General features: G+C 38.9%; 3 protein-coding genes across 3 annotated transcripts; 2 read left to right on the top strand and 1 right to left on the bottom strand.

The window, feature by feature from the left end:
* Window positions 1–412: 412 nt before the first annotated feature.
* Window positions 413–6,536, top strand: GCK72_022586 (uncharacterized protein; the record flags this gene model as incomplete). The annotated part of the gene is made up of 6 exons (XM_003095464.2): window positions 413–638; window positions 1,711–1,910; window positions 3,913–4,113; window positions 4,162–4,373; window positions 4,986–5,231; window positions 6,482–6,536. 6 exons carry the CDS (start codon window positions 413–415, stop codon window positions 6,534–6,536), a joined length of 1,140 nt encoding a protein of 379 aa, XP_003095512.2.
* Window positions 6,537–8,629: 2,093 nt separating this feature from the next.
* GCK72_022584 (uncharacterized protein) lies at window positions 8,630–18,789 on the top strand (the record flags this gene model as incomplete). Its single annotated transcript, XM_003095457.2, has 10 exons — window positions 8,630–8,725; window positions 9,982–10,149; window positions 11,090–11,311; window positions 11,367–11,978; window positions 13,012–13,511; window positions 14,396–14,533; window positions 14,918–15,740; window positions 16,994–17,095; window positions 17,174–17,605; window positions 18,667–18,789. The coding sequence occupies 10 exons, from the start codon at window positions 8,630–8,632 to the stop codon at window positions 18,787–18,789; spliced, it is 3,216 nt and encodes a 1,071-aa protein (XP_003095505.2).
* Window positions 11,267–13,373, bottom strand: GCK72_022585 (uncharacterized protein; the record flags this gene model as incomplete). Its single annotated transcript, XM_053734915.1, has 3 exons — window positions 11,267–11,793; window positions 12,443–12,507; window positions 13,138–13,373. 3 exons carry the CDS (start codon window positions 13,371–13,373, stop codon window positions 11,267–11,269), a joined length of 828 nt encoding a protein of 275 aa, XP_053578481.1.
* Window positions 18,790–19,080: the final 291 nt, after the last annotated feature.

Below are 19,080 nucleotides of genomic sequence, written 5' to 3'. Positions count from 1 at the left end.
TCCTTCTCCTTTCGACCGAGGCCCCCTTTCCTCCTCTCGACAAACACACACACGCACACACACAAACAGCGAGCGACTACGGGGGTCACGGAGAGTGCGCCAACCGAATAGCTGACGCGTTTCTCGTACCCCCGCCCGTCGGAAAAGACGCTCACCTGCTAATGACTTTTTTATTGGTTTCTTTTTTGTTACTCGTAGATTATGAGCTAGTGGACCGTTTTTCTTTGTTCTTTTTCCTCTGTCTACTATTTTTTGTCGTTTCGGAGCATTTTCTCGACCAAAAAGCACTTTTTGGTATCAAAAACTGATATTATAAATATAAATAATAAGCTTTTGAGTGGAGAAATATGTAGATGGAATTTTCTGCTTGTTTTTTCTTCACTTCTCTTCCTATTATTTTTGATTTTTCAGAATGCTCTCTCGCACGGTCTCTTCCTTGAGCCGTATGGCTCCGCAGACGCTTGGTGCCGTCAACACCGTCTCCACCCGCCAATACGCCATAACCGCTCCACGCCCTCCAACAGAACTCAACCAAAAGCTCAAAGTCACCATCATTCCTGGAGATGGTGTGGGACCGGAGCTGATCTACACCGTGCAGGACATCGTCAAGCAGACCGGAATTCCGATTGAGTTCGAGGGTGAGTGGTTTTTAAAAATATAGGAAAAGAAAAACTGACAAAACTACTGCAAATTGTAAAATTTGTAGGGTCTCGTAATAGTTTTTAGAGTAAAAAAGTAACAAAACATATCAAATTGACAGACATTTTATTCCGGAGCTTCTATTCTGCGTGACAAATCGTCCGTGATATATCAAAGGCTATCAGAATGGCAAGAACTTTTTGCCTGCCTTTTTTGCCCGTCAAACATTTGGTGCCTATAGTCTGAGGCTAACACATTCATCAAACGTTCATCTAGCTTACCCACTCTATTAAGCAGACTTGAAATGGGCAAGGCCGGACCAAAATCCGAATTTCTCCGTCCCGATCCGACCCAGCCGTAACCGGTTTGACCCAGTCGAGCCTGACATTCAGTACCAAAAAAAATCCAATTTTTCGCGAAATTTCCGATTTTTTTCTGAAAAAAAATTCTGAAGAACGATTTTTGTAGGTTTATAAGGTTTTCGACAAGCCTGCTCTTTAGTAACATTCACGAATGATCTACGCCATGAAGCCAAGAAAAGAACAAAAGCTTCTCCTTTCCTCCAGTTGCCGTGGTTTCAGGGTCGAACATCTTGAAATTCAAAACTATCGCCAGAAATAAATCCAGATCTCGATTTTTGGATTTTTGTAGTTGACGACTTTTTGTAGTTGGCTCTTTTTAACTGTCCTATAAACAATTTTACGGACCCCATCTTTTCTACCAAAACTAAGGAGAGAAATTTGAATCTTAGTATAGCTAATTCACAAAGAAAACAATCTTACGTATTCGAGCAATTTTACAGTAAAATCTTTCCGTAGTTTGGTACAACCTCTACACAAAAATACTTTTGTAAAGAAAGGATTTACGGTCAGACAATCAGAAAATGGAGAAGCGGAAGTATTTCCAATTTTTGAATCATTTTAGATATGATGAATTATATACATGTAGTCAGAACAAAATCATTCCTGCCAACACACCTTAAGATATCTTATCAGTTATTACCTATTCATCTGTAAAAACTGTGAAAAAAATCTAATCTCGCGTTATCACTAATTTTTCCACTTGTTGCAGAAATCTTCCTCTCCGAAGTCCACTACACCCGCTCCTCCTCCATCGAGAATGCTGTCGAGTCGATTGGCCGCAACAACAACGTCGCTCTCAAAGGAGCCATTGAAGAGTCAGCCGTTCTTCACACCGAAGGAGAGCTTCAAGGGCTCAACATGAGATTGAGACGCTCTCTGGACTTGTTCGCCAACGTCGTTCACATCAAGGTTAGTTAGGTTAATCAAAATCAACATTTAAAAAGTAAAATCCGGAGGAATAAAGAGCTGAAACGAGTTATAGTTATGAAGAAGACCAAATCTGTGCATTAAAGACAGAAGTAAGACAGAAGGAAAAACATTTTCGACAGTATGAAACTGACTGCAAAAGACATAGTTACCGTAAAAACTGTATTTGAGGTGCCCCTCAATTTGAAGTGCCCTCTAGTAGTTGCTCTCCAGCGATTTACACTTTTCTCTAATACCATCATTAACTGACTCCGAACTGTTCTCTCACTTTACTATTTCAGCATTTTTGGTGTTAAAAACGTAGTTTTCTATAAAAATTCAAGAGTTTCTTCGTTTTTCACGTAAAAATTCGATGTATTCGGCATAGAAAACTGATGAAATCAAACAAATTCAAGTGATAGTTGGGTATCGAAGTCGGGCGAATTCGTCGACGAAAAATAGATGTGAACCCTCTATTTAAATTGCCCCTATAATAGAGTTGCACTCCGATAGACCCTTTGAACAATAGAGTTGCATGCACCTCAAATACAGTTTTTACGGTAATTAGGTGAAGTGAAGGTATTACTACCCTTCGACCAATAAAAACCCCCCAATATTTATTTAACTGGTACTAGTCGACCTGAAAAAGCAGCTTAAAGGAGGACTGAAGTCATATTTTTTTTTCAGATTCTGATACTTCAGAAAATTCTGAACAACTTTCATCGTTGGAGCATGTGCTAAAAATCGCTCTAAACGCCCTAAATGCACGTTTTCCGGGCTCAAATTGAGCTTTCGTGGAAGAGTTTTCCCACGCGATTTTTTGCCCCCGTATAGTCCTCTCGGACAAAATTATTTCTTTTTATTTCTCGATTTCTCGTTTTCTTGCTTTTTTCAACAAAATTTCGTGTTTTTTCTTCTTTTTTAACGATATAAATTGAAAAAAACACGAATTTTTGTTGAAAATAGCAAGAAAACGAGAAATCGAGAAATAAAAAGAAATAATTTTGTCCGAGAGGACTACACGAGGGCAACAATTCGCGTGGGAAAACTCTTCCGCGAAAGCTCAATTTGAGCCGGGAAAACGTGAATTTAGGGCATTTAGAGCGATTTTTAGCATATGCTCCAATGATGAAAGTTGTTCAGAATTTTCTGAAGTATCAGAATCTGAAATAAAAAAATATGACTTCAGTCCTCCTTTAAATTGGGGTCGAAACTTGCATACTTGTCTAGGCCCGGGCTTGTCAGCAAAATTATGGCCCGGGTACTTGTCGCCAAACTCAAAGTTCGAATTTTTTGAAATTTTTGAAATTTTTTGAATTTTTTTCGCGAAAAAATCCAAAAAATTCATTTATCGAAGCCTGCACGATATTTCAAAGTGAACCTATACAAATGCGCTCTTTTGAGAAAAATCGCTTACCTAAATTTTTTTGTTCAAACTGAAAAACTTAGACAAGAAATAGTTTTAAGGAGAAATATAATCAAGAAAGGCCAATTTTTTGGAAAAACAAAAAATATTAAAAAATTGCAATTTAGGCGTCAAATAATATTACCAAAATGTACTCTCAACAAAGCGCGTTTGCATAGGTTATGATTGAATTACCGTGAGCCGGGTCAAGTTTTCCAAGGCCCAGGTTTTTGGGCCTTACCAGGAAGTTTGAATATCTGACTTATCGGGTACAAGTGGGCCTGTAAAATAAAATTCTACACGTCAACGTTCGACTAACGTGTGTCAAGTTCAGCAGCTTTTTCAAGCCTGTGATACCAAAAAAATAATATTTTGAAATTTTGCATGCTCAATAGGTAGTAATACCTTTACTACAACTAATTAACTGTTTCATTGCTGTCAGATTCAAACGGCCAAAACGAATTTCACTTCGCTCTTCCTTTTGCCTTTAATTCTGCGTCACTCTCAATAAAACTTTTTTCGCACAATTCTGCATCTGGGTTTTCCTGTGACAAACACCAATCAACAAAACCAAATAAAAAGAATTTCTGTCTATTTCAGACACTCGATGGCATCAAAACAAGACATGGAAAAAATCTTGATTTCGTGATTGTCCGTGAGCAGACGGAGGGAGAGTACTCCAGCTTGGAGCACCAACTCGTGCCAGGAGTCATCGAATGCCTCAAGATCTCCACGAGAGTCAAGGCCGAGAGAATCGCCAAGTTCGCCTTCGACTACGCCACAAAGACCGGAAGGAAGAAGGTGGGAATTAAATAAAACACTTTTTTCCTCATTTTTTCTCTATTTCAGGTCACCGCCGTCCACAAGGCCAACATTATGAAACTGGGAGATGGATTGTTCCTGAGAACCTGCGAGTCCGTAGCCAAACAATATCCAAAAATCCAGTTCGAACAAATGATCATCGATAACACTTGTATGCAGTTGGTGTCAAAACCAGAACAGTTCGATGTGATGGTCATGCCGAATCTCTACGGAAACATTATTGATAACTTGGCCGCTGGGTAAGGTTTTGATTTATTTTTGAAGTGGGATGTCGTATAGTTGTTAGACAACAGCTTACAAGCGAAATCTTTGGAGACAGAGATCTCAATCTATAAATTTGGTCACAGGTACTTTCAACTACGTGAAGTCTGTTTCTGTCATTAAAACCGGCAAAAAGTCTGTGCGAGCCGAGTTATTTCAAAAGTATAAAACCTTGATTAGCCCAATCAACGCGTTCTAGTGGTATGCTTTTTCCCTATAAAGCTTTGGATTCCTAAAAATCCTAAAATTGGTGGTGAAACATTTGGTGGCGAAATGCCCCGGAGCCAAGTTATGAGCTCTCAAGTTAAAACTCCATGTGAAAAAGCTTGACCATATCTAAAGTTAGAGAGCTCAACTTGGCTCAAAGAGACATTTGGCCGGTTTTGATGGCAGAAATGGATTCTCCATAGTCAAAAGTAGCAATAATCAAATTACTAGATCGTTTGAAAGCCACGTCTCGAATTACTTGTTCGGACTTTTCCTTCCTCGGCAGAGCACGTTCATTTCGAAAACAAACAAACTGATTTTGCTGTAGTTGGCTACCGAGAACCGGAAAACGTTTCTCTGATACATCATTTTTCTTTTTTCAGACTCGTCGGTGGAGCCGGAGTTGTGCCAGGACAATCTGTGGGACGTGACTTTGTCATCTTTGAGCCAGGAAGTCGTCACTCTTTCCAAGAGGCTATGGGACGTTCTATCGCCAACCCAACTGCCATGATCCTCTGTGCCGCCAACATGCTCAACCACCTCCATCTTGATGCATGGGGCAACTCCCTTCGCACCGCTGTCGCCGATGTTGTCAAAGAGGGAAAAGTGCGCACTCGTGACTTGGGAGGGTGAGTAATGTTATGAATTTTTGAATTTTAGAAAAGAAAAAATCACAAAAACTGTGCTCATTGACTTTATTGGTTGTTCTAAAATATGCTGTTATTCTGAGCAAGACAATGAAAAAAAGCACCAGAAGTTAAGCTTGGGCTCCGATTTTTGGATGAAGGCTGAAGTTTTCTAAAGTTGGAACGTTATTTTTGAGTTTAAAGGTGGTCAAACGGTTTTCTTACTTTCCTAAAGTCAAGTATTTCTGTTATCTGTCACAGTTTATTCATAACTACCCGGAAAGAAAATGTTTGAAAATCTCCACAGAAATTTTTTACCGATTTTGAAATGATGGTTTTCAAAACTTCATTTTTTTTTAAATTTCCGCTTTTTCTTTGAATGAGGCATTTTAGTTGATCGGAACACAGTTTAAGAAAAGAAAAATGGTACTCTAATGGAAATTTCACTTTTCAATTACAAAAACACAAAAAATCATATCCAAGAGAGTTATTTTTAGTTGAACACTCTGAAAATCTTATTAAAAACTATTTTCATTCCAGTTTTGCTTCAAATTTGAAAATAATACAAGAAACCCTTTCTATTATGCCAAAAAGCCTCTTCAAAAAACAGTGTCACTTTAACCAGCTGCCTTTTATAAATTGCTGAAAACAGTAAGGTTGAAAAATGTCATTCGAATAAAAAATAGTATGAATTCTACACAAAAACTATTTGACTCAGCCCTGTCGGCTCGCAATTTCAGGGCACAACTAGAATTTCTTTGAAAATATGTTTGAAGCGAGTTATGATACCTCAAATGCCAAAAATCGCTCCTCGTCGTCTAGGTTTTCAGAACATTCCAATAGAAGATCTCCTCGTAGTGCGCGTGAAAAAATATATTTATATTTTCAAAACTTTTCACAAAATAATTCGTGAAACGAACATTCATGAATGCATTTCACGTACAGACGAGAGGAAAGAATTTCCATTGAAATATACTGAAAAATAGCAATTCTAGTGAAAACAATTCAAAAATCAAAATCCGGGCCGATCCGGGCCGGGCTGAAACCGGGTCGGCCCAAAATTTCGCAAGAATGCTGTGAAGTTCAAAAAATTCCGGAGTTCTTGTAGTGAAGTACCATTAACTTGGGACAAAATAAATGGCTAGGTTTTTTCTTGATTTTCAATATGCTTGTACAGACTCGGTGAAGTTCCAAAAAATTGAAAATCAAAATTTTACAAATCAATCTCAGAATTCTCAATTTTTCTGTTCCAGATACGCCACCACCGTCGACTTTGCTGACGCCGTCATCGACAAGTTCCGCATCTGAACACCAACGTTGTGAAATACTTTTTTGATGCTTTTTTCTGTTTAATAGACTTCTAGCTTTTTGTTTTTCAAATGTTTTTGCGACCTTCCCCTCATCGATTATACTTTGGTTTTAATTTTCTTTTCCCACAATACATGTCAGTGTTAGTGCCTTTCTTTCCATATTTTGTGTATAGTTTTTACCTAACGCATCACTTTTCCGACCCCTTCCCTCTCTCCATCATTAGAAAAATTTCTATTTTATGTATCCAGCCAATTAAACGATTCTAATTCGAAACTTGTGGCTGTCAGCGGGCCTATTTCTTATCTAATTTTCGCTATCGGTTTTCCTCCGCCGCCCGATCGTTTCTTATCGGCAGGCATCTTTTTCCTCTCTCCCCTCACTAGTCATTACGTTTTCTATTTTCCTTTTTCTCCATATGCAAACATGGCATTGTTTGAAAAATGTTGGCCAAGTAAGGGAGGTGATTCATCCTATTCTTTCGGGAATTCTTTTCATAATTTCTGTTGGCTTTATGTACATGTAGATGAATATTTGATACGGAAATTATGATACGAAAATGTAAACGAATCGTTGAAATGCTATCAGATGCTATTCATGGGAAGGCGACCTACATTAAAACTTAATGTTTTTGAAATAGATCAAGTTTAAAGTTTAAAACGTGCTCTAAAATTATTTCGAAGACATTTCATGAGAAAAGTTGTTTAAGAGAAGAGAGGAGGATATGTTGTTTTGTGAATTGGCGTTGGCAGGAAGGAGAAAAAAAAGAGGCGAGCAGGATGAGCTGAGTGAAGGAAAAGAGAGGGAAACAAAGTAAATAGAAGAAAAAAAGGGAGCCTTTTGAGAAGAAGAGATAGAACCGAGGTTTGAACATGAATCCAGAATGAGAAAACTTTTTCAGATCTCCGAAAAAACACGTTGACAAAAATTTTGAAAGGGGTTTTTTAAGAACACAGCCTATTCGATGAGAAAAGTTGAGCAATTTCTAAAGTTTTGAAGAAAAGTAAAACAATTATAGTTTTGACAATTTAAATTAAAATTCAAGAGAATTTACTAAATATTTAGGATGAATCAATCGATTAATGTTATTTATAGATAAATTTTGCAGTTTTAACTGAGTTTTTAATCGAAAATCAGATTTTTTCCAGCTAAACAAGCAAATAGTGCAGTGAGTATTTGACCTGTTACATGTTTCTCAAGCCAGAAAATAGGCAACAAATAAATTTTTTAAGTCAAATTTTCAAAACAAAATATTCTAAACCTTCATTTTTCATTTTTCCGCATTAATTTTTTTTTGAAATGATAGAAAACTGATGGGAATGTTGAATATTTTCTAAAATACCTCATTATATTCAGATGTTGACTGAAGAAGCTGATGAAACTTTTTAAAGTAAAAGTATTACACAAAAAAATTGCTAGTAAGCTTGTTTTTACTGAAAACTAGCTCTTTTTTTGTCATTTTGCCTGCCGAAAAGCTGCGAAATTTCTCTAATTTAATTTTCTTTTAAATGACTTTAATGTTTTGGAAACATTTTTTCTTCAACAGTTTTATGTATGAAAATCTGAAATTTCAGTACTAAATCCACATTTTGTAAACAAAATGTTTCCTTTACTCCCCCGAATATATTCCAAATAGAGGACACAGTGTTCTACGTCTCTTGTGTTCTCCCCTCCCCGTTATCCCAGGCAGAAGGTAATTGGGAGGAAAATCGATAGGCTGTGTACACCGCGAATGCCCCCGTCGGTCGCCTTCGCCTCCTCCGAAACACTCGCGTGTTTTCGTGTGTGCGCACTGCGGGGAAAACGGCCCCCGCTGAGAGAGACCACGCGAATAGAGGAGACGCAGAGAAAACGAGTCTCCTCTTCTCGCCCAGTTCTCCTCTCTTTTTGTTTGCATCGACGAACATTCATCGGTTTTTAGTTTTCGTTTTTTTTTCAACGTATGTTATTGAATTTTACTACCGTTTGAGTCATAAAAATAGGAATTATCTTATAATTTGATATTCCATTCGCATTCATTCGCTGTTTTATCATTTTTCTGTCAAAAATGAATGTTTTTTGTTTCAGTCTTCTCAAATCGACTATGACAAAAGATGAGACGGTTGAGCAGAGCAACACCAACTGACACGGAGCCGGAGGACCTCAAAAATGTGCCGAGTTCGAGTGGATTTGTGTTTGGAAGGCCCCAGGTGGGTATTTTCATTTGAAAAATGAATTATTACGAAATACAACTTGAAAAATTCAAAAAATTTAATAAATACTGTCTGAAAAGTCTCAAACAAGCTGCACAAAAACACTACATTTTTGCTTTCCCACCGTTTGGAGATCAAAAAGGGCCTCAGTAATTACCGCTGAAGAGCGAATTTTCCCGATCACTCAATTTGACTTCAAAAAACAACTTTTCGCAAAATATATATATTTAAATATTATGAAAATTAGACCAGTTTTTATTAGGAAAGCAATTAGGAGGATTTCCCTCTTGCAATTTCAGTAATTATGGCTCTTGTTGGTCAGCCAGTCATTATTTTGCATTTAGTGAAGCTCAGGTGCATATTTTTGTAACAAAACCAATTTGTGAAAACATTTTCAAATAAAAACTTGGTTGAGTTGTGCCACAAGTCGTGCTTAGAAGCTCCAAGAGCATAAGGCAGACTTTTTTTGTGACTTTCGAGGTTTTCCTGCCATTCTTTACTAGTTTTGAGAGAGAAAAACTTTGCAAGTATTAAAAAAGTCAGTCACCCAACAGAAATAAGATAATCTTTGTCTTTAAATCTGCTGGCACTTGTAGAACATAGGATTCTGTAAACCGAACTAAAGCTTTGAATTTTTTCGAAGAGAGCCGCATAAGTTGGTTTTGAGTGTTAAGGCTCTTCCAACAGTTTGTGGAAAACTTTTTCAGTGCGCTTTTCAGTTTTGAAGAAGTTCCTAAACACTTCCGGATAACCAAAAGTGTAACTTGTACAAAAACCTGTTGTTCATTCCAAATATTTTGTTCTTTCGCAAATTGTATTCCAAACTAAGGTTGCATAGAAGGATGCCGGGGGTCAAATTCTCACAGTTACTCGATATAAAGTCCAAACAATCATTTTTGTGAAGTTTCCTGAAAAATATCGAGAAAATAAAGCTTTTTCCCACTGATGAAACGATTTTGCAAGTTTTGCGCCATTTTTCGCGTGAAAACACTTCATTATCAGGATTAATCGACTATTTTTAACCTGTGCAAGACGTTTTCAAAATCATTGTCGATTCACTCCACATTTTCAGTCACAGATTCTGTTTTTTGCTTATAGAAGAATGGACTTATTCAAATCAAGTGAAGGCATTGTTGAGCGAACATAGTTGCAAATAATGGGACTAGACTCATGTAGAGTACAGATAGGAAAAAATAACACAAACATGTTGATATTCTGCGAGAGCCTGAAAAATATAAACTCTCATTTTTCAGAATCACTACACATCGACTCCACAACGACCGGAAAACTTGAAGATTGCTCAACCGACATCAACAGTTCGTGCCGCCATCCGACAACCATTGATGTCATCAACACCATTCCCAACATCGAGTCGACCATCTAGCGCTGTTTTCAATACTCCGTCAATTGCATCGTCAAGGGTGAGGAGACGGAAAATATCATGGTGCTCAAATTTATGTGCACGGCCCGGAATTTTCTACTCGTGGCCTAGATAAATCAGTGGGTTCGGTCAGCAAGACCATATAGATGGCAATTTCCCGAGCAAAAACCGGGTTTTTTGTCATTTTTTGGTCATTTTTTTGATGCTGAGTTGTTGAAAATCTCTAAAACCTCAAAGATAACAATAACAATTTCGAAAATAATTCCGGCTTGCGCCGTGGGTAGCCAACAACCCACGAGTTGCAGAATTTACTCAACGTCAGGCTCAGAATAAATCTTGAAAAAGCAAAAGTGACTCAGAAACGTTGCCAGTTGGCCAGTTTGTAGAAATTTGCTGAAACTCCCGCGATTGAACCTCTCACGTTTCAAGAAATCGGAAAACCTCGAAAAAAATTGAAAAAACCGGTTCAAACTAGTATTTATCGAAGATGCTTATCTCAAAAAACATGAAATGAGTCCCACTAATATTGAAAAAACTTGCAAAAAGTTCTGCCTTAGCACCCTTTACGTTTCCACATGTTCAAAAGTTGGGGTTCATGATTTCGTTTTCGAGAACATTTGAAATAACCGAAAGTGTAACTTATAAAAAAACCTGCTGTTCATTCCAAAAATTTTGTTCTTTCGCAGATTGTAGAAAAAAAAACTAAGGTTTCATAGAAGGATGTCGAGTGTCAAAAATCTGCTTCAAAACAGGTCAGACGCCATACCGTCTGAATTTTTCATGCGACTTTGGTACGCAGTCCACAAATACTGAAAGGAGCACCGTGACGGAGTTTCGCGAACAATTTGGCTGCCGACTGAATGATAGCACTGATAGTAAGCTTTTTTCGAAAAGCTTGCTTTCAGTGCTATTTTTTGTTGAAAAACAGCAAACGACCAACATTATGATCTCAAAAACGTATTCAATTCTAAATTTTGCAGTTTCCGTCCTCCTCATCATGCTCTACATCAGGCCGAGATTCTTCCCACCGAGATCGACTTATCACACTACGCCACAGGATGAACAAGGAATTTGGAAACCGTCAGCTTGTCGGTCCACCATCTCAAATGGAGTATGAGCATGACGAGACGATGAGTACGGTGTCGGATGCACCAAGTCTACACTCTTGGCACCACAAAATGATAGTGAAAAACGAGACAGTGGTAAGTTAGAAACTGGTTTTTGACTCCAACGCCATTCCCAATATACATTTTCCAGGTCGTCAAGGCGTCTGACACAATGAGTTCGTGTGCTGCACCAAGATCCGACACTGGTTTTGCAACGTCACCCATCAGTCCATCCGCTTCCGCTGTCGATGCCACCATCACCCCAATGAGAGTGAACATCCCAGCATCTGATGACACTAGACACCGCTCCTCGACATGGAGTCCTACAGACAGCAGTTGTTCTGGAATCTCACCCAGCACTCGCATCCCACCGCCAATACCATCTCGTGCTCCGGTGACTTCACCGGTACTGCAGTCTCCGCTGGTAAGCCCATTCACAATGGTCGCCCCAATGCCACGATGTCCACCACCGTTGCCACCCCGGACCCCTTCGATGAAACTACCAGATCCAATTGCTTTCGAAGTGGAGACTCGAATCGAAGAAGAGCGGAAGAAGCATGGTGTCCAAAGAGAAGTGTCTGTGGGATCGTCGAGAAGTAGTGATGCTATTGCTTACTCAACACCTGAAGGGAAATTCTCGACTCCAGATGGAAAATTCTCAACTCCGGAGGGGAAATTCTCAGCAGGAGAGAACAAAGATTCCAAAGGACACCGCAAGTCAAACTCCATTGATCGCGGACTCACTATTGCTAAAGTGATGAAGGTGGGTATTTTTATTTCAAAAATGTTCCTTGAACATCTAGCTCTTAGTTTTTGAAACATGATACAGTTATCTGGTTTCCGGTCTGGGTCAAGCTTGAGAAAGTTTCCAACCAGTCGACGAGAACTGTGCGGAAATAAAGATGGAAGTGAGGTTATATTCGACAGTATGCAAATGACGGCAATAACACAAAGTTACATAGTTGTATTTAAAGTATAACAACCCTTCGAGCCTAAAAATCATAATATTTTACTTTTCTGCGACCAGTTGACTTGAAAATCAGCCGAAATTGACACACGAAAATCGGAAGTCGGAAGCGGAGGCTTTTCCATGTGCACTGGTACCAGATAAGTGAGATATGCCAATTTTTATGCTCGAAATGGAGTAATTCCAGCAATAAAACTGATTAACGTTGTATTACGGTCGTCCGTTTCGTACAGTCGAAACAAATTTTACTTTCGTCTTACTTCCGTCTTTACTTCTTCCACACAGCTCTGCTGAGAACATCAATTTCCAAAATTTTATATCAAAACTGTAATGTTCTTCATATATTTGAATTTACGATTTCCCGTTTCTGATTTAAAAGTCATATTCCCGGCTAAAATTTCGAAGTGCGTGAAATCAATTTTGAAGGGACTTGCAAAATATCGCCTTGGTCGGGGTCGGTCCGGTCGGTCCGGATTCAAAAAACGGAAGCGATTTTTACAAAATTTTGTTTTTATCAAAAATAGTCAAAATTCCTATGTACGCTCGAGTTTTATCGATGTTACAAAACATAGCCAAAATCAGACATTTTTTTGCAAAAAAAGGTGTTAAAATTTTCAAGTTTTGCACCTTAACTCGGGCCGACCGGGCTGGGCTGGACCGGTGAAAAATCTCAAATCGGCCCAGCCAAGTCTGATTGTGACCCATTATCCATATCATCCGAAAATAAAATATATACTGTTAGCATGTTCTGTTTTGAATCTCTGATTTTAAATCCCCGATTATATCAAAATCATGCAAAATTCCAGTTTATAAAACCAAGCATTTGCAGACCGGCCCCTTCCCTCCCAACGTTCTTGCACTAGGAGGACGTGAGGCTACTGGAGAAGAGGAGGAACGAAATGCGGTTGCCGAAGAAGTTATCAAGCAACTCACCACCGACGTTGAATCAGCTCACAACCTTCCGGACTGTGCGAACTTGGAATCAACAAGTCTAGAAACCATCCCATCAGCTTCTAATTCATCCGCTTCCTCCCCATCCTCCGGGTCACATGCCTGCTCAAAACTCGGTATCAACATCCCCGAACCCATCCCAGAAGAGCCGCCATGCTCATCAAAATCTTTTGGTGCACTCGAGTCGGTGAACAGTTTGAGTCCTGCCAAAACTGTAACGAATCGCAATTCGAGGAGCATGTCGAATGATGAATTGAGGACTATCAAATCAGACAAGTTGTCATCGTCGGTGGACCCAATAACTTTGGACGTTGAACGACGATTAAGTATGAAGAGAAGTGGTCAACACGAAGTAGATCAACATAGTCTTGGATCTCTGTAAGTATTTGGTTCTTTGGTGAACATTGATTAAGCACGACCGGGATTTTTCTGCTGGTGCCCTAGAAATTTTGCGACGAGTTTCGTTTCCAGTCAAATGGGTCGCTAAATTGTGTCAACGGGTTCCTTTGAGTGTTTGCTTACTGCTCCGAACTTTTCTACGACAAAATTATGAAACATTTTAAGTCTATTTTTCATACTTTTCAAGTTTGCTTAAAAACGAGGTCATGAACCACGACTTTTCAAACGTGCCCAAAACGCGAAAAACGAATTTTGAAGATAATCAATTTCCCGCTGTTTTTGGTCGTTTTTTAGATACTTTTTGGATTATCCTAAAATTGAATGCATAAACCCTTATTTTTGACCGTAAAATGTTGCAGAGAACATCACTCTTGACGTTTTGACAAAATTGTAAAATCTTTTAGGAAAGCATCTTCGAGTGATTTTATGTAGTTTTTTTTCAATTTTTCGAGGTTTTTCCCTTTTCTCGAAGTGTGATAAGTCCAATCGAAGGGTTTTGGCATTTTTCTCTATATTGGGCGTGACTGGCAACGTCTCTCAATAACGTCCGCTTTTCCAACAACTATTCTGAACCTGAAATTAACCAATTTCGGCATAATATGTGTTTTTGGCCACCCACGGCGCAGTATGCAATTAATTTCAAATTGTTCAGGTAATGTGATGTTTCAATAATTTTCAACAACATAGCACCTAAAAAAATTCAAAAAATGACCAAAAACTGTTTTTTTGAGGCGGAAGTTTGCAATGCATAAGGTCTGTGTGGCCAAAGTCACGGATTTTTCTAGGCCTCAAGCATGATTCTGTTTCGTTTCACTTTTAATAGCTTCTAGAAAATATTTCAATCTCAATTATTCTATTTTCAGTGATGAAACCACCTCCAACCGTACATTGTCTCGAACTGGAATCGGATCCGCTGCATCTTTCGCCAGGAATTCAGTACGATATGCTAGTGGAGTGCTGCGTGGAGCATTGAAGAGAGTTCGAATTGCTGCACACCCAGGGTAAGATAACGAACGTGTGAAATTTAGAAATTAAATAACTAACAAAGGAAGTGTTTAAAGACGCGGCTTTCGAACGGTCTATAAATTTGTTCATCCTGCTCCGCCGATTTGAAATCCCATGTGAAAAAGCTTGACGCTCTGAAAAATTTGAGAGCTCATAACTTGGCTCACAGAGACATTTTGCCGGTTTGATGGCAAAAATGGACTCCCCGTAGTCGAAAGTACCAATAATTAAATTCATAGAACATTTGAAAGCCGCGTCTTGAAAGACTTCCCTTGTTAGCCTTATTCTTTCCTGTTTTTGTCATGAAATCTTTTTGATCAGTGTCAAAAAATGTTTCATCATCAGTTATGGATCACGTTTTCACAACTAATAAATTGTAGATCCAGCAACATTGCTCGTCATGGAATCGGCGAAGAAACCAGTGATGGAGAAGAGAGTGATGAGCCCCACCACGCATCCGTCGCTCCGAGCAACATTGTGAGACCTCGAAAAAGCAAAAAAGGACCGTATGACTTCGAACACCTCACTATTGAACAAGAGCTCAACAATGAGCACACAGGAGCGATATGGTGCATCAAATTTAGTATCTGCGGAAAACTTATGGCAACCGCTGGACAAGATTCGATTCTCCGAATCTGGGTGGTTCGTTCCCACTTACAGTACTTCTCAGAAATGAGGGAAAAGTACTCAGCCAACGCTTCTACTGACGCGGATCCAATGAATCCAGTGGAGAATATGGAACAGTTCAGACCACCGAGCTCTATGGAGAGCGTTGTGAATAGTGAGGCGACTACGGCCTCGTCGTCGGATGATAACAATGGGCTCTTCTGTGCCAAGCCATTTGCACTGCTCAAAGGTCACACTGCTGACATCTTGGACGTCTCCTGGTCCAAAAACTACTTTATCCTTTCATCTGGTATGGATCGGACCGTAAAACTGTGGCACCTCTCTCGAAATGAGTGTCTGTGCTGTTTCCAACACATTGATTTTGTCACATGTGTTGCTTTTCTGCCAAAAGACGACCGATACTTTCTGTCTGGATCACTGGATGGTAAACTTCGCATGTGGCACATTCCGGATAAGAAAGTAGCGGTTTGGAACGACACTGAGAAGAGATACATTACGGCGATGACCTTTGTCAAGAGTGGCAAGTTTGCGGTCGTCGGAACGTACGATGGAAAATGCATTTTCTACACTTCAGATGTAAGTTTTTTGTTGGATAAGAGGAAAAATTGAAAAGAAGCTTGGCTTACTGTAATTTCAAAGAATTCGGTTCATAAATTTTGGACCTTGAAAAAATTTCTCGGTGTTCCCGATTGATCAACAAAAAAAAAGTTGTATGGACTATACAGATCGAAGGGAGAACTACATTTTTTGATTGTCCGTTTTTTGTAAAGCACTATCTAGCAGGTTACAGTCAGTTAAAGTGAAGCGGTGAAAAATTGCCCTATTTTGCACTGGAATCAGTCAATTCACGAAAAAATATATTAGCCGGTCTGTAACTTGTTAGAGAGTGCTTGTAAAAAACATGACTAACTACAAAAATGTAGTTTCACTTTTGATCTGTCTAGTCCATACAAAATGTTTTTTGTGTGTCAATCAGGTGTACCTTGACATCTTTTCAAAGTTGGTAACTGTCAGCTAAAAAGAGCTAAAATGTATAAACTTTTGGCCGGTAGCGTTCAAGATTTCTCTATGGACTCGTTGGATAACTTTCTGTCACAAACTTAATTATAAACTAGTTTGACCTTGAGGTTTTGATTTATTCAATGAAAATCATCTAAAATGAGCTAACAAGGGAATGGACTCTCCGTATGCGTTGAGAATCCTCTATAAATTTACAGCCCAACAGCTTCGATTCTGCTCTTTTGAATGGCAATAGTCAAAAAATGCAAAACTCCCAAAAAACGGTTTTCTTTTCATCCGAAAGTATGCTCCTTTTTGATCATAAAAACAATAGGGCCAATTTGGGAGGACTATCGGTTTCGTAACAAAACAAACTACCCTTTAGGAACTTGTAGGGTCTCTTGTGTCGATTTCCAGACTTTACTCCTACCAGTCCCCTTTTTGCCACGTAGCCATATCACCGCTGCCATCCGAAAGAGCAAATTCGAAACTATTGGAGTGCATACCTATAGAGAAATCTTAAGTTACACGGAAAGTCAATTCCCTTGTAAGAAACGAGTTATGGCTTGAGCAAATGAGCAAAATCAAATTGTTACCTCGAAAATGAGAGAGAGAGACTAATCCCGAACCATACCTTGGTCACCAGCAGGATTTAGCAGATTCTGTTTGTAAAATTGGAATTCTCAAGGTCGTCGTTTGTTAGTTCCGTGACCTCCCGGTGTTCTCATGAGGGAAAATTGGGATCCCTCATTTTCCACACACTCTCGAAACGTTTTCTGTGGAAAGCATACAAGACGTTTCTATATTTCTAAAACCTCTTCATATTCCAGCAGCTCAAATACCACACCGCCGTCGATGTCCGTTCCACTCGAGGTAAAAATGCAAGAGGACACAAAGTCACTGGTTTGACGTCTCATGGTGACAAGTTATTGGTGAGTACTTCATTGTAACTTGGTTATGCAGCAAAAATTCTCGTTTTATTAACCAATTCCATAAAATTTTCATTTCAGGTCACTTCCAACGATTCTCGGATTCGGATGTACGACATCAGGGACAAGGCGCTCACATGCAAGTTCAAAGGAGTGCAGAACGACCATTCCCAAATTCGAGCTGCCTTTTCTCCGGATGGTCGACACATTATTTGTGGCTCGGAGGACAAATTCGTCTATATCTGGAGAGCCAGTGACACTACAGTTGCATTGTCGGTTCGAAAAGATAGAAACTCATGGTGGGAGCGAGTGAGGACCCACAATGCACCAGTGCCGGTTGCAGTCTTCGCTCCGAGGCCGCAGGTGTTCTTCAACATGCTCAATAGGAGGGATAAACATGCAAAGTCTGATTCCATCGACTTCAATATTGGTAATTTAAGTGTTGGTGGTGGAGGAGGAGGCGGACAATCGGATTCATTGAACTCCAATGGAAACTTGTCGATTCCAGGACATGTGAGTTGATTTTTTAAGTTGAAACTGTAAAAAAAATCCGAGAGTACAAATAAGTAATATACAAAAACCTTCTCAAAATAAATAGAAAACTCCGTTTCAGCGCTCTCCGTTAAAACTACACTGAGCATTCAACTCTCTGAGAGAAAAATCCTGAAAAATCGTGAAAAATCAGTTAGCATTCGAGGCGACATGCCGGAAAACACAACACAAAGCACGAAACTGCTTTAAAAAATGGAGCAAAAACAGTATTTTTCCGACTTGTCACGGGCCATGCCAAAATGAAAATTTTGATCCTGCCGGCTCAGCTCGTTTTGCAGCAAAAAACCCAACATTTCGAATCCGGACGGACAGGGCGAGCGTCCGATTTTTGACATGTCTGAAGTTTTTATTGTAATTGCCTTATTATTTTATATCGAATTGGTCAATTTCCGTCTAAAAACATTAATTAAGCTGTTTATCATTGAAAGTAGACACTTGGAGAACGAATACATGCTAGATAACAAAATTAAAATTCTTTCGAGATTTATTTTGGTTTTGAAGACGTTTTCACTGTTTTCAAAATTGTTTAGTCGCTAAAACACATTGGGGATGGAAGGGCGGATGGTAACAATTAGAGAACTGTTGTTATCCAATTTGGATGATCTCACTTCTCTTTTTGTGCATCCGCAAGTCCAAAAGTTTTCTGAATGCAACTTAAAAAAGCGTTCAAGGCGTGACAGTTGACAAAAGAATGGTGGTTAACAATAAAAAAACAATTGTTTTCCAATTTTGATAATTTTTTAAGTAGCTGTTTCACGTTGGTTTTACAAATACACTAGACATATTTTTCACATACAAGCAGTCCAAACTCATCATCTCAAATTGTGTTAATTTCTACCGTAACCTCCATTCGTGTTCCGTGGTCATTCAGTTATCGAAAGTGACACTAGAATTACATAGTTGCATATTGACTAGTGACAAAAGGGTGTTGCCGAACTCACATGAGTTGCGAAAAAAATTTTTCAGTTCCCGAAACCAAGTTATCATAAATAAAACGAATTTTAATATACCTTGCTTTCCAGGTCATCGTCAGTGCCGATCTTAACGGAGTTATAAAAGTGATGGTGAATCGGCCACGTCTCGTCAAAGCAAACCCGTTGGAATCCAAAAACTCGAGGTCGAGGTCTTCCACATTGATGTCATAAAATATGTTTTTCCTTTACGTTTATTTGAATTATGTGATGTTGTTTTTTATTTCAGATTCTCTAATTGCTTCATAGTGAATAACCACTTTTGTTTGTGAATGTTTAGTTTTAATTTTGTTTGCTTCCCCCTTTTTATATTCCCCGTTTGCTATTAATGCTTTTAATTGGTCTCCACTCCTCGTTTCAGTGTACTTTATACCACAATTACCACCAGCTAGACCCAAATCTATGTGATGTTTGAACCCATTGTCCTACACGGAGTATCATTTTTTTTCTGGGATGTCATTTTTT

This window comes from Caenorhabditis remanei, chromosome X (genome assembly GCF_010183535.1).
Source record: "Caenorhabditis remanei strain PX506 chromosome X, whole genome shotgun sequence".
Taxonomy (NCBI): Eukaryota; Metazoa; Nematoda; class Chromadorea; order Rhabditida; family Rhabditidae; genus Caenorhabditis; species Caenorhabditis remanei.
The sequence above is the reverse complement of the archived record's forward strand: the minus strand, read 5'-3'. Positions and strand labels throughout refer to the sequence as shown.